The sequence below is a fragment of the Priapulus caudatus genome, unplaced genomic scaffold, assembly GCF_000485595.1.
Source record: "Priapulus caudatus unplaced genomic scaffold, Priapulus_caudatus-5.0.1 Scaffold987, whole genome shotgun sequence".
NCBI classification, from domain to species: domain Eukaryota; kingdom Metazoa; phylum Priapulida; class Priapulimorpha; order Priapulimorphida; family Priapulidae; genus Priapulus; species Priapulus caudatus.
In genome coordinates, this window is record NW_014578048.1 from 64,834 (window position 1) to 80,326 (window position 15,493).

The following is a 15,493-nucleotide window of genomic DNA, read 5'->3' on the forward strand; positions in this document are numbered from 1 at the left end:
TGTTTGATTGACGGTATACATTTGATAGCCAAGGAGAAACAATTAATTTGTCCATATTATTTAAATAAGTTTCCACAATGGCAATGACTTTTGGTTTTTTATTTTCAATTATATCATAGAGGCTATCTAATTTTGATCAAATACCTCTTGCATTTGCATAAATAACTTTAAAATTTTAATATATGATTATATTACTTCGAGATCGCCTTGTTGCTTTAATACTTGTTTTTATACTTTTTATTGGTTTCCCCCTTGCCAGCTCGGTGTCCGTATATATGTTGCGTGTATATATGTTGCTTGCGCATCTTGGTTTGGGGCCTGATTTTTGTCCATTTTATTCCTGTAATACTAACTGTCGATCTCAAAAATTTACTTGTTGTGGCAGTTGTCTGATTATCTCCGTTTGTTCTTGGTTTGTTTCATGTTTGTTTCTGATAGTGTTTGTTTCTGTTCTGTGGTCGAACTTGCATGAATATCGATAGGGACACATGTCTCTTGCGCAATGTAGCGGCACTGTTTACTTTTTGTAAATGCGTTGCTCGTTGAGTTTTGAGACATAGCTCTTGTGTCGTTGTAGCTATGTCTGTACATGCACTTGTATCCAAACCTACAAGGCCTTCCAGCTTCATAGTTTCTACACATTTTATTTCCATTTCTTGATCTTTGTTCCATCATGTGGTCTCTTGAGTGCATGGTGGTGTTCCTAACTCTTTTTGGATACTCATGTTTCCGCAGTTCATACGGCTCTCTTCCTCCAGGCCTGACTTCACTGTCGCTTTCATGATCTATATCCAATAATTTATACATTTTTTGTTCCAGTTTTTTAAATATTTTTTCTTCGAGTTGTAGGATTCCTTCTTCCCTTACTTCCACCTCTTCTATCTCATTCCTTCCTTTTTCCTTCTTGGGTTTCCTTTTCCCTCTTTCTTTCCAACTGCTCTTTCATGGTTTTCTTTCCTTTACTCTTGTTTCCTTTTATTTCTTCTAATTCTAATTCAGCCATTCTTTGTTTGTCTTCCATTACTGCTATGATTTCTTCTCCTCTTTTCACAGCCATTGTCATACTTTGTAATGTTGTTTTTGTTTTCTCTAACTCACTTTTTGCTCTTGATAGCTTGTCTTGTCCTTCCGATACCTCTTTCAATAGTTGATTAGAAATCCTATTTTCCTTTTTCTCTTCACTATTTTTTTCTTCTAATGCTTTTTGCAGTTGTTTTATTTTGTCCCCGAGTTCTTTGTTCTCCTTTTGTAACGTTTCTCCTTTGGTTCTAACCTCACTGAACTCCTTTTCCATACTTTCTACCTTCTTCTGGCAACATATGGAATGTTCCGAATTTCTTTCTATTGTAATTCCGGGCTTTTCTTTTGCACACGTACCTGACACACGTGTATTTTTTTTTAAGATTGCTAGTTGGTATTGTGGTAGCATGGTACACACATCGTGCAACCACCTTTCGCACTCTCCACACTGCACCACATCTTCCTCTGTGTACAGTTTTTGCACACTGTGCATTTATTTATTTCTTCGATATTTATTTCTTGGTTACCTGCCATACCTTTTTCCAAGTATAGTCTTCTCACTAAGTTTCTTGCTTGTTTTTTTTGTCGCTGAGTTTTCTCGTCATTTAATATTACATGATGTTCCTCTCTAATGCCATCTAATACAATGCTATTATGTTTTTCTTTCTTGTTAACTTTTCCATTCAAATTTTCCTTTTGGTGTAAATTCTCTATCCTTTTCATTTGCTCTTCATTTTCTACTAATGTCATGGTGTGTGCCCTGATCATTCTTGGTGGTGGGCACTCAAATCTTTTGTTATTGCATTCATCACACAGTATGTCTTCACCTATCCTTATTTTAACCTTTTTGTTCGTTTTGCAGACTTGGCACTTCATTACTTACGCAAAGTTACAGGAATCAGTATCGTACAAGTTAGTACTGCTTAGTACAGCTTGTACAACTACTAGTACTAAGTACAACTCAGTACAAGACTCTAGTGCATAGAATGCAACACCCAGAATTTAAATACTTCCTAACTAGTTTCTATTCTATTCTAACTGGTTCCTCAACATATACTTATTTTCCTGTTAGTTCTCTTTTTGGCTTACTTACTTACTTGCTACTACCCTTTCTTCATCCCCAGCAGACCACCCTGGGTAAAACTACAAACAGCGACGACAGTAGGTCTGAATTAGTTATGTTAGTAAGTCTGAAAAAAAAAATGCACACTCATACACAGTAAACAAGTGCCGCATAGCGACAGCGCTCATCTAACGTCTACTGCGGTGACTCTGTGGTGGAGGTGGTGGTGGGATTCTAGTAAACCCGTGTAGTCCCAAATGTGTTTCACATACATGCCGAAACAGTGGAATGCACAGGGATGGTATCAGGAACCTTCTCAAAAGAATGTTCGGTTGGGATCGTGATGAAAGTTGCCACGAGTGATGGCGCGTACGTTTAAGTGTCTTCAGATTAAGATGGAAGCTCCCATCATACGTAGCCAGCAACAACTATCTGCAAGACAGAATAGGTAAACACTCATCCATTTACCTACCGCAAGCCTACAGGCTGCCCAATAGAGAGCTGCACCTGTAACCAATTAAGGCAAAAAACTCCACAGGTACCACAACACATGCACTGGCAGTAGGCACTGGCAGTGGCTACGTTACATGTAACATACTGACACTACAGAATGCCATATAAATTATACGATTTAGGAGCATAAACCTTCTTTAACCAAATTAGCTTTTGAAATTTCACTGTGACATTGTAGCCGCATACATCAGGCATGTATAGATTCTACTAGCAAATCCGGCAGTCAAATTTCTTTTTAACAGACAGTCAACAAATCCATGTTTAACCCTCCTCTTGAAGGTCAAAAGTTATCCGACACTTACTCTCGCATGTCAGCAGAAGGGACATTTCATGGTCCTTTCAATAAAGCATAAAAATGCTAGGTCACCGCTGAAACAAAAAAGTTTTTCAATCGCTCCGTCAGACCATGTCCTCAGAAAATGTCTAAAATCTGCTCCTGTGGCCCATTGACCTTGACCTGTGACCTCCAATTTCGGCACAGTGATGGCTTTTCCTACATGATGCTATACACCGACTATCACGAGCCTAGGTCGAGCCGTTTAGATTTGTGCCGCAATTCTGCATTTCCTCCTATACCTTAAGTTAAGAGTGAATGTTCCCCCTTTTTTTACACCTCTTGACCTTTGACCTTTGGACCCCAGCTTCGACATCCCAACTCGTTTTGACGATCCCCCCCAATGTGCCGAATATCGTGACCGTACGTCGAGCGGTTAAGATTTGTGCCCAACTGTTGACGGACGGACGGACGGACGATCATGCGATTCTACAAGCTGCATCTGACTATGTCAGATGAGCTAACAAAATTCAGCTTTGGCGGTAAATTTCGAATTTGGTGTTAGAATATACCAATCTCTCTATTACTAGTGTTATTGTTTCTCCAAAATATTTTCGTGATATGTCAGTTGTTATGATTAATATTTCCAACCTGGTCGAGTAACCACTTTTACTTAGCTTCCGTTTTCTTTTAGTCGTTTACTCTTGAATCATGGAGCATTTCAAATACACGTCCGTACGCCACGTAATGCACTGCACCGAACTCGTACTAAATACATGAAACCGTATGTTTCAATGTTTATCATTGTTATTTTTGTTTTATCTCTAGTTTTCAATTTGTCTCTTTTAATTACTCGTTTTAAAATGGCATCTTTGACTAGCTTGTTTTTTCCAGGCTCTTTTTGGTTTTATTCCTATGGCTGTAAATGACATTTCCAGTTCGTACTCCTCTAGGATTACTAAAATTTCATTTTTCCAATTTCTTCCATCCCCTTTGATTTGCTGTATAAATACTCTCTTCATTAATCTATTGTTATCTAGCTAAACTATGTATTGTAGTAGCATGAGTTTTTTGTATCCTATTTTATCAGCTATTGGTAAAATTCCTAACTCTATCCCTTAGTGCTTCCAGTGGTGTTTTACTATGAGCTTTTATTATTTTGCGCAGGCACTCATTTTGGGAATCTTCTAACATTTTAAATTCTTCTTTAGTTAAGTTTGTCCATGTTTCACTATTGTTTAATAAGGAATGTAAGACTGTGCATTCATATAGTTTCACTCTTGCTGCTATAGTATGCTTACCATAATTTGGTTCTTCTCTCCCTGATGCTATTTCCCTCATTATGAACCTACATTTTTCAGTTCGGACTCTTATCATCTTCTTATACTCTCCCTTATCATTAATTACATCCCCTAGATACGAATATTTGGTGCATTTTTTGATTACTTGGTTACCTAATAATATCTCTTTCTCTATTCTTTCTTTATTTGAGAACCATTGTTTTTATAACCATTGTGTTTGTTTTGTTCATATTAAATTCTAATCTTTTTTGTTCTGCTAATCTGTGGCATGACTGAGCGATTTTTGTAACTGTTTTATGATCTCCAATTCCTAGGATATCGTCCATATATAATAAGGGTCCGATTTCTATGCTGTTTCCATACATGTATCTAGCTTTGTTGATGTCATTTAGGTGATCCAGAGTCATACAGCATAGGACTGGTCCTAATATTGTTCCTTGTCTATCTATTTCTTTTGTGATGAAATTTTCTGTTTCCCCTACTGGTGTTTTTATGTTAATAATTGCCTTTTCATTCATTTTGAAATATTTTGTGTTTTATAATCTTTGTCCATTTAGTATATTTCACGTTGAGGCTACCTGTTTCTTCCCATATTTGACCTAATTTGCTGTTATCAGTTTTTTCTTTCCATTTGTTAAGACCTTTTTGGCTCCTAATATTAAATTGACTCTTTTGGTTGTTTTTGTTAGTCTCGATCTTTATTTGGAAATTTATATTTACTTTTATTGTATTATGATCACTGTATTTCGCGATTGTTTTTCCTTTCTTGTTTTCATACCTGCACATGCCCCACTCTCTATCTTCATCAATTTTCATTTTTATTATTTTTGCTTCCAATTCCCTATCAATGATCACGTAATCAATTATAGATTTGTGTTCCCCCTGGACCCTTGTCCACTTCCCTTCACATTTTTGGGTCTGATTCAATATGATTTGTTTATTTCTTTTGACCATGTTCACTAATTTTTTTCCTCCCTTTGACGTTTCTTTCTTATTCACTGGAATTATATCTCCTACTTTAACATTAAAATCCACTATTATCATACACATTTGGTCTTGTTGGTCGGCTTTTATTACTTCTTCTTCAATAACTTCAAACATTTTACAGATTTCTTCTTGAGGTGTTCTGGACTCTTGTGGACACCGTAGATTATTCCTAGTCTAAGTTTAATTTTCTTGTTATATATTAGTACCCATTTTTGTTCCCCTGCTTCCCTAACCTCTTTTATCCCCACTTACATTATTTAGATTTTTCTTTACCCCTAGGAGTATCCCTCCCCCCATTTTATGTGTTCGGTTCAACTTCACGGTTGTATAAGTTTCATAACCTAGTATGTTCACTGTTTCATTATTGGTTAGGTGTGTTTCTACCATTACAATTACTGATGGTGTTTTATTTTCTATTAAGTCCATTAGGCTATCATTTTTTTGATCGTATTCCTCTCGCGTTAGCGTAAATTATATTGAAGTTAGTATATATACTTTTGTTACCTTTGGAACGTTTTGTTTTTCTTTGTTTTTTGTCTTTTTTATTATTGTTTCCTTACTTATTTCTTATTGCTGGGGGCCTGTCATCTAAACTGGTTGCTGATCTGGGACCTGAATATCTGTGTTTCCCCACTGGTATTGTTGTCTGTCCAGGTAGGGGGAGAATTTCTCCTGGAACGCTTGAGATAAAAACGCAACTTGTCTTCTCATCTCATGCATTTCTATCTTTTCTTTCCTTCTATCCTCCTCTGTCCCGTTACCCCTATCCAGCATTCTGTTCCTCTCCCATGGGTATACTTCTTCCCTATGATTAAATCTACAATTCCTTCTATAAGGGCATGATTCCCCCCTCTCAACATACCTACACCTTCTCCTGTTACTTCTCATTCTTTGCCTTCCTTCAGTTGTTTCATTTCCCCTCCTATTGTCATTTGGACCATGGCTGAATTTGCACCTGTATCCAAATTTACAGGGTATACCCTTCTCATGGTTCCAACACATTCTTGGGTTGTTGTTTCCCATCTGAGGTACTTCTTCCCGATTCTACGTACATGAGAGCCTTGCTGTACCCCATACCGCCATTGTATTAGTGATTCGCACCATTTATCTATCTTCTTCTCTAGTCTATCATATATATTGTGTTCTATCGCTTTATAGTCGTCTGCGGCTACTCTCCCTTCTTTTATGTTCTCATGGTTCCGAACCTCTTCTACCTCAATCGTCTGTGGTTCGTTATTTCTTTGATACTCTTTTTCCGTGTCTCTAGATTTTTCTTCCCTTCTTTTTTCATTTTCACTTAGTTGGTCTTCCATAGCTGATATTATTTTTTCTCCTCTATTCACTGCCACGGTCATCCCAGCTAGTGTCTCTTTTGTTTCCTCTAAGTCGTTTTTTGTTGTTGCCAGATTTTCTTGGCATTCTGCCAGTTCTCTCATGAGTTGGGTTGAGTTTTTGTTTTCCTTCCTTCCTGCATTAGTCTTAACTTCTAGTAGTTTAGTTAATTCTTCTAATCTTACAGTTATCTGCGTCTTTTCATTTCTAGTCTCCTCTAGTTTTTCTCGTTCTTCTTTAACTTAATTGTTCTTCCAACTTTTCCACTTTCTCTTATGTTCCCTATCCTGTTTTTCTATTCTTTGTTGTTTGGGGGGTGATTGAGTTCTTATTCCATATTTGTTTTCAGATCATATTTGGCAAGTATATTTTCTGGTGGTCATATCTAATATTTTTAGTTGGTAATCGGGGAACATGGTGCACTGGTTGTGAATCCATCCTTCACAGTCGTCGCAATTCACCATGTTATCCTCCGTATATTCCGTTGTACATATAACACATAGGTTTACATCCCCTTAATCGCCACCAATACTAGTTTCCTTGTCTTCCACTGACATCCTTAATGTGCAGGCGGAAACTTACTTTAACAACCCAACCTGCTCTGCTGTCCTGTCCCCCTCCTCTGCTCTTTAAACTTAATTGATTCTTGTGCAAATTAGACGCCACAAACAAACAAACATAAATTTTAATCTAACTCCTTAATTATGTATTATTGTTTACTTACTTATAAAGTTCGTAGTCTTCGTCCCGGCAGCCGCCCCGCCCCGGTGACACACAATCGACAGAATAAATGGCTGTGTTAGTAGGATAGTGAATTTACAACACGCACACTGTGCAATAATTTTAGGTCGAAGATTTCCACCTGCAGTGCTTTTGATTCCTGACTTTTTCTGTTTACCCACTTAATTCAGATTTCACTTTATCCCATCTATATAGTACCTATAATTTAGTGGTTGATAATATATTGAATTTAGATTATTGCTTGTTAGATAAGAAATATTCACTTCTCTCCCTTTTGCGGTACACATTGAATTTTTGTGGTTAGGTGCTATGTCTAAAATGATTGCTGTATACAGGAGTCTTGCAGCTCGGAGTGCACTTTCCGGGCTTCTCCGGGCGTACGTATAACTTCTCTAAACGACAGTTCAGAATTTGCTATTTCTATACAGCACTGCTAAAAATAGCTGTTTCACAACGGTACTGAATGTGTCTTTCATGAGTTAAATCTCTCGTTCCCCTTTAGTGAGAGATAATATAAGTAATATCGTAATATGATTTGAATGGTTAACATTATCATTACCGTAAGAATACGGTTAAATTTTCAATTTTTCATATCTGCTTAGAAAGTAAATTAAAATGTATTGTTACTAATCAATAAAACACATCTCGCACTATTTAAATTGGTTAGTTATAATAACTGGTATTCAATATAGATTATAATAGTAATAATAATAGTTTATATATGTATTGGTAAGGTAATGCAATTATAATTCAATATTTTATCTTTCGGTACGGCTAATAAGTTCATATCGTCACTTATCTTTATATATAAATCCTATTGATACGTTAAGCAATTTTCATAATTTGCATTTCCAAATCCCAAAATATTATATAAAAACTACCTTTTTTTTACAAAACTGAAGAAAACAGTTTACCAATATGCACGTAAAAGGAGTATACGTTTCCTGTGGTTACGTGTAAGCAACTGAGAGTAAGATTACCCATGTTAAATATTACTTTAATATAATTTACAACGACGTTAAAAATAAACTCGACGTTGAAATTAATTGCCTTTAAAATAATATTATATTCAAGTCACCCACACTATTTAAAATCATATAATTTAAAACAATTTTTATCATTGTATGGGCCATCCACTATCTTCTTCTATTTCCGTGCTCTGAGCTTCTATGTTATTATTGCGGGTAATATTGCTACTGGACAATCAGGTGCGTATCCATGGGGGTCGTCCGACCCCCTCGCGGGAACGCGAGTTCCGCTCGAATGTATACAAACATTTTTTTTAACACTATTTCGAATTCCAAATACCGGTGGTGGTACATAGCGTATTAAGACAAATTAACAAAATTAGCAACTGAAAAGTTTCGTCGATCTTCATTACCGATTGCTTCGCAGCATTATGCAGCACACATTCATTCACAGTGCAGCAGCAACATTATAATTCTTTTAGTGGGTGGATACAAACATGTACGTAAACAAGTACAGTTCAGATGACAAATTCTGCATAATTAAAGCAAAGGTCAGTTAATCGCAGTCAGTAACGAACAAACCACATGAGGCATGGGAAGGACGCGTTGTCACAATGTAACCATCAATCCTCGAAATGATCCGATATTACGAGCCTCCGCGCAAACATGAGTGTCAGAATTGAGTTTTTGCACTGCCAGATTAGTACAAAATAAACAAGTCCTGGAACACCCCTAATTGTATACGCTTCTAATCACAATGAAAACAAGAGCAATCGGAGATAGCAAACCTCCATCACAGCGTAACAGTCCCCCCCCCCATCTTGCTGGTACACCCCATATCGTTGTTTCTTCTGTTGTTTGACTCTGCATTGACACCATGCATGGCGCATATGTTTCGCTGTATCTGCCATCTTTCCCAGTAAGTCACGAAACTCAATGCTTGATCCCTCTGTGGATGTTACTTGCTCGTTGTAGCTATTAAATTTCCAACCTCAGAGTTGACTGGTGGCTAGAAACATCCACCATCCCATCCTCATCGCAACAAAATACTGTTGTATTTCTAAAGTAAAGACGGAGGAGCTGACGTGTAATATATATAATCTGAACAAAAGGATTTACTCCACCATACTCCAATTACCTGCCACGTTGTAGAGTGCAACTGAAAGCACATGGCTTCGGGAAATACATGACGCCACCTATTGCGCCTTGTGCAGAAAGATGAGACTTGACTACAAGAGTCGACGAATACACCAAGAGAATCCGACTTTGATTGAGATGCTTTATTAACGTACCAACCGTATCAACGGTAGCTAGTCAGCATTCAATTCTGCAAAAACCAAATACATACATGTCTTTAATATATGAGCGTGCTAACAATTCTCATATTCATAAACACCATAAATGACCTAATCGGAATTATGCAAATTGCTAATTATGCCTGAATCAAAGTAGATGCTAACTTACTGTTCCGACGGATCTCTTAAACACCAGCTCCGTAAACAGAACAGCCTTACAACCTGAACAACAAATGTTAAATACAAAAAAATGTAATTCACAATATCAGCCGATTACAATGCTACCTGCGTACATACATATCAATACAACACAGGATTCCTGACTTCGAATTACCACAAGCCCATAATCTAACACAACATCATAAAAACCACATTCATCAACAATCTTGACGATCTGCAGCCCGGATGCAAATTTTTTTTTCCTACACGTTATATCCATCGGGCTCCTCTGATTGGCTGCTTTGATTTGACCACACCATAGATAGTGTTTGGGATACGATAGATAGTATATAAGCCGATTAGTTTGTGTATAGTTTAGTTAGTATAGTTTGTTAGAGTTTGTTATATAGTTATATATAGTTATATAGTTGTTTTATAGTTTGTTAGTATAGTTTAGTTTTTTTATAGTTAGTGTTGGGTTTCGGGTTAGGGTTAGGGTTGGGGTTAGGATTAGGGTTAGGGTTGGGGTTAGGATTAGGGTTAGGGTTAGGGTTAGAATTTTTGCATCATTCCTTGATATACGGAAAGTATGATGCGGAAGTTGATATGCGTATATCAAGCCCAATGGATATAACGTGTAGGAAAAAAAAATTCGCAGCCCGGATAACCGCGCTAAGCGCGAACAGCGCCACCTCGTGGCGCCTTTTCATCCAATTCGCTGCTCTGTATTTATAGTCAGGTCTGTTAGGGATATTTTGGTGCAGATTCTTCTAAAAGTACCAAATTTGGTCCAGAGGTAGCTTATACCATACTATTACGATTTCTGCCGGGCGCCCGGGCGCCCCCTGGGGCCGCCATATTGGGCAAATCCAAAATGGCCGCCATCTGAGCTAAAGATCAAGAGCTCTTTCCCTTTTGGAACTACAATGGCAGCCATATTGGATTTGACCATTGTAACAGCCCAAAGAAACCTCAAATCGATGTAAGAACATCATAATCAGATTCTCTGACCCCGAAAACCCCATAAATATATAAACTTTTATCATACTAAGTATACACATCATAGCATTTGCCCGTAGATTTTCTAATCCCCCAAAGATAGAAAGATGTAATGTTGGGATGAAACTAATTTAAGGGTTATCAATTATTAACATGCTCACATAAACATACTGACATACATTATCGTAAGGAAATAATAAAAGGAATAATTTAAGTACCAAATATTATTTTTGTAAATTTTTATTCTACGAAGCTCAAACATGGTGGACAATGGTGGACATGGCTTCAACAAGAATTATAATTTGCTTGATTTGTCTATTCCATATTGGTAATCTATTCCTACATGTATGTTAGGTTAACATATACAGTTACACAGTTGTGTATAAAGAGACAATATACTAACAGGCAAGGTAGGCTTTCCGATATGGAATCTTTGGTTACAAGTGATTACTGTCCTGGTTTGTGTCCAGTTATATAATCAGTAAGTTCAACTGAGCACAACAGTGTCTCGATATATGTATGGCCTGTGCCCATACATTTTAGCATTAAGTCCACATAGTCGTTGCTGTCAACGTTGTTGCTACATCCGCTCTCGGCATTTGCAGAGCATCGTGGCACCTGACACCGGCGCGATTGCACTTGCCACGCTTCTTGTGCATGACTTGAGGCAGCTGCAGCTGCAGCAGAAGGGTGCATTCTTCTGAAGCATTACGGAGTGTAGTCCATAGCGGCTGCCAGGCACCCGTACCATCTTTTTGCCGCACCCACTCACTGAAGTCGGGAATTCGTTGCTGCACTGTGGTAGACAGATTCCAGTAGAAGCTGGCCTGAAGTAGCGCTCGCTTGACATGCTGGAACAGTGCTGCTTGTGTAGGTGGGAGGTTCTTCAACATTCTGCTTCCAGTGGTGAATAGGCGATGCCGGGCCTCGTTGACACCATCTGCACCACATCCCTTGCTGTACATGAGAACGACTAGGCATTCGATCCACTGCATATGTATCGACTCGAGAGTGAAGACATCAGGGTTTCGCGTGAGGGTCACCAATGTGTCGGTTAACTCTGGTAAGCTGGCCCATGCTGCCCAGGCAGTCTTCTTTTCACAACAAAAAAACTGTGATGTTGTATCGCACGACCGGTTAGGCTGTGGAAGAGGGGTAGTGCGAAGGATTTTGAAGAACCAAGCTTGGTAAAGATGCCATGGACGGGAATGTCACGGGTAATTTGCCGCTACGCGAGGCCTACCCAGAGCTCCGATAGGCCGAGATTCTTAAAAAATCGGACTGCCAAAACAACAACATCGCTATCCACGGTTCGGATATAGGCTATTTTGTATCCATCTTCACCAAGCTTGGTCCTTCAATTCTAATCATAGCCACAGAAACCAGATGAGACGGGATACTAGAGAAGCGTTGCCGAAAGGAGATGTTGATCCCAATTGCGGCTGAAGCGCAGATCTTTCGCAGCAGTTCCGCGGCAAGGCGCACGCGATCGCGCGGAACGTCCTACGACAGTATGCAGCGCTGGCAGCTATGGATCCGTGCGCCGAATGAATTGGCGGGCGCACGGATCCATAGCTGCCAGCGAACAGTCCGCAATTTTAGTGGGGGACACAGAGGGTACACATTTGGGACGTCAACAGTGTTGACTTGCTATAAAAAGTGTAACCGAGTAATCTGTTCGTAACCGAGCTGTGTGACGCGAAATCAGAGAAAACTGCTCGAAATTCTGACATTCGCGAACCTTGCCCAGTAATGCAAACGGCTGTCAGAATCACGAAACACCTTACCGGCGCTCTTCGCGCCCCAACGCTGCAACGTTTTTGCAACGTTCCAATGGCGAGCTCGTACGGGAGTTGGAAAGCAGTGCGCCGCCTGCCGCCGCCTATAGCCCATAGACTGGCACTCTCTCGCACCTCTCGGCTTAGCTTAGTCACTCAATGGCTAATCGAGGTGGGAGCGAGTCCTAGTCTATGTATAGCCTTTGCACCTCGCAACCTTCTTGAAAGAGAGTAGGCCTATACTAGAAACATGAACAATTTCGTAGTAAATAGATTTCGTATTTAGTTAAGCATTATATTTTATTGAAACGCTTCAAGTGCCTGTGTCTAGTATAGCCTAGGGGTATTCTAACCCTAGCAAAGAGCGTTTCTTGCTAGTCGTATAGTAGTCTAGTAGTACTAGTGGTTCAAGGATAGAGAACATGGCTCCCAATATTATATGGGCCCAATGTATGGCATGGCCAATAAAACCAATGTCATTTACATCAATCTAAATATAATATTATATCAATATAATAGGTTAGGGTTATGGTTTAGGGTTTGTCATAGCTCTAGTACTATAGCCGCTTACATTAACTGCCGCTGGCAGACGACCGCTTCGACCGCCAGATAACCGCCAGCGGCAGTTAATGTAAGTGGCTATAGTACTAGAGCTAGGTTCGTCATTATTACTATTAGTAAGTTAGTTAATACTAGTAACAGAGTTAGTCATTATTACTATTACTATTAGCTCCTGCGGTCCTGGTAGTTACTAGTACTAGTACTAGTAGTGCTGGTAACTTAGTAGTACTACTACTACTAAGTACTAGTAGTAGTAGTAGTAGTGCGGTCGGGTAACAACGCATCTTTTTGCGCAAACGCCATCTTGTACACGCGTATCGGTCAGTGCGCCCTAGTGGCTCAGTCTAAACGAACTTGATGCATCAGTGATGTGCATGTACGTGCGGGCTTGAATCTTCCTGCCACAGTGGCTGGTAATATGCAAAAAAAAGCGCAAACAACGGGCTTAGAGTCTGAGAGGAGATGCGAGCGCGGGGTCAACAGCTGCTTCATAAGGAGAAGGAGGATGGCTACGATAATAAAACGCGACGTCAACGATTCAGCCTGCCGTGTCCAATTGACTGTACGGAGAACGTTCATTACGCAAAGTATCTCTCGCATACACTAAAGTTATAGTAACTCGAGCGTACAAACTCTCTCACGGGCGGCAGTTCTTTAAAGCCTGAATTCTTGAGTTGAGCGCACGACGCGATCGTACTCTCATATGAAAAGGCCCAGGCCCTTATTGAAGGCAGCTGTTAAAACGGCACGGTTTGGGCACTATAACAAAAAAAGCGGCAGATATAGTAAGATTATATTGCGCGTGTAACAAGCAATGAGACGCTTACACATTGTGTGCCAGTATTGAGACGTATTTTTCTTTTGTGAGCATGTCGAAAGACGTGAAATTGAATGTAGTACACAGTTACGTCAAAAGAATTGTAACGACTAATACTTACTATATTATATTACGAGACTATTAGGTATTACGAAACTATTTCCAACGCTCGCCTCCCCCTATGCAAAGGAAATCTGCACGCCAGTACAACGGCCTGCGCATCATATATGGATGGATAAACATCCATGGGTATGTATGATTGGAAAGAAGATGTTGCTCTACGCTGTAATGCTCTGCCCTGGCGCTATATATACATGTTGTAGATAATGACGTCCATGATCCCAAACATCACACCATGCTGGCGTGTTCTAACAGAATAGGGCTGGTGGATTTGCACATAACGTCTACCGGCACATGAATTCTGCAGCTGTAAACACCAGAAATCTGTCAGCCTGCCGTGTCCAATTGACTGGTACGCACGTCATTACGCCAAGTATCTCCGCGTAACCACTAAAGTTATAGTAACATCGAAGGTTACAGAACTCCACGGCGGGCAGTCTAAAGCTAATTGCCCTTCTCTTCTGTGGCAAATTCTCTCGAAACATCCCTCCAAGAGACCGTCGCCCCATCTATGGGTAAGCGATAGTACGAGAATAATTCAAGGCGTGTAATTAAACAAATTCAAACTCGTTTTTGTACAAAAGAACTAACCGCGCCAACCAAAACAATTCCAATTACGACCATTGCGAGTTATTCTCGCCGCTACGTGCATAATCCAAAAGTTTGTCAAGCGCCACAACTCCTGAATTGGACCGATTAACACCCGATTTTACATAACCATGAAATGCGTTTTGAAATGGGGTAGCACGAGTTATATGAAATGTGCGACACAAGGTGGCGCGAGCGAGCGGCTTCGCGGCGGATATCTGCTTCGGAAGCTCCAGCATCTATGAACATACAAAGTACCGTAAATCAAGCTATTACACGACTAGATAACATTACACTAACGATCACGCTATTAACGCTACACCTAATCATATCACCTAACAATTTATTACCTTTAATTATTCTCCCATATCGCAAACAAAATGCGATTACTCCCCGCGTAACGCGACGACACCAGACCTTGCTTTGCCTTTGTTCTAAAGAAAGAAATGCTTGCTTTATTGAAATCAACAGCCAACGCCTCTATCGGAGAAAATCCTAATGGAAATCTCAACTACTATCCATAGAGGTTTTGATTGTTACATTCCCACCGCCAATAGGAAATCTCATTAAACCTTAATATAAGTACAAAACCTCAAATATAACCATATGCCAAAACCTATTATACATTGGCGCTACAAACTATAGAGGTGGGCACTCACTTCCCGCCTTATTGCCCACATACTACTGAACTGATGTTATTTACTCAGGTTTAATCCAACTTCACCACCGGTCGCCTATATAGTTTCTGGTTGACCTTAACCTCAGCCCGTCTCACTCTGCCATCTTCTACTTGGATGAGCATCGTCATATCTCGCCCCCACCGACCATTCACTCGCTGTTGCATGATTATCAATCACTAACACCTGGTCACCCTTTCTCAGGTTCTCTGTTGCCGTTAGTCACTTCTTCTGATTTGCTGCGCTAGGCAAATATTCTGACACGAATCTTTCCAAAAAAATCTACGATCAACTCGAACA

General features: G+C 39.6%; 1 protein-coding gene across 1 annotated transcript; it reads right to left on the minus strand.

Moving 5' to 3' along the window:
- Positions 1 to 883: 883 nt before the first annotated feature.
- On the minus strand, positions 884 to 1,294 carry LOC106814829. The gene has a single exon (XM_014819186.1). The coding sequence runs from the start codon at positions 1,292 to 1,294 to the stop codon at positions 884 to 886; it is 411 nt and encodes a 136-aa protein (XP_014674672.1).
- Positions 1,295 to 15,493: the final 14,199 nt, after the last annotated feature.

What these genes read in the sequence shown, in the direction of transcription:
- LOC106814829 (XM_014819186.1), bottom strand. Translation starts at nt 1,294, where the DNA reads ATGGAAAAGGAGTTCAGTGAGGTTAGAACCAAAGGAGAAACGTTACAA.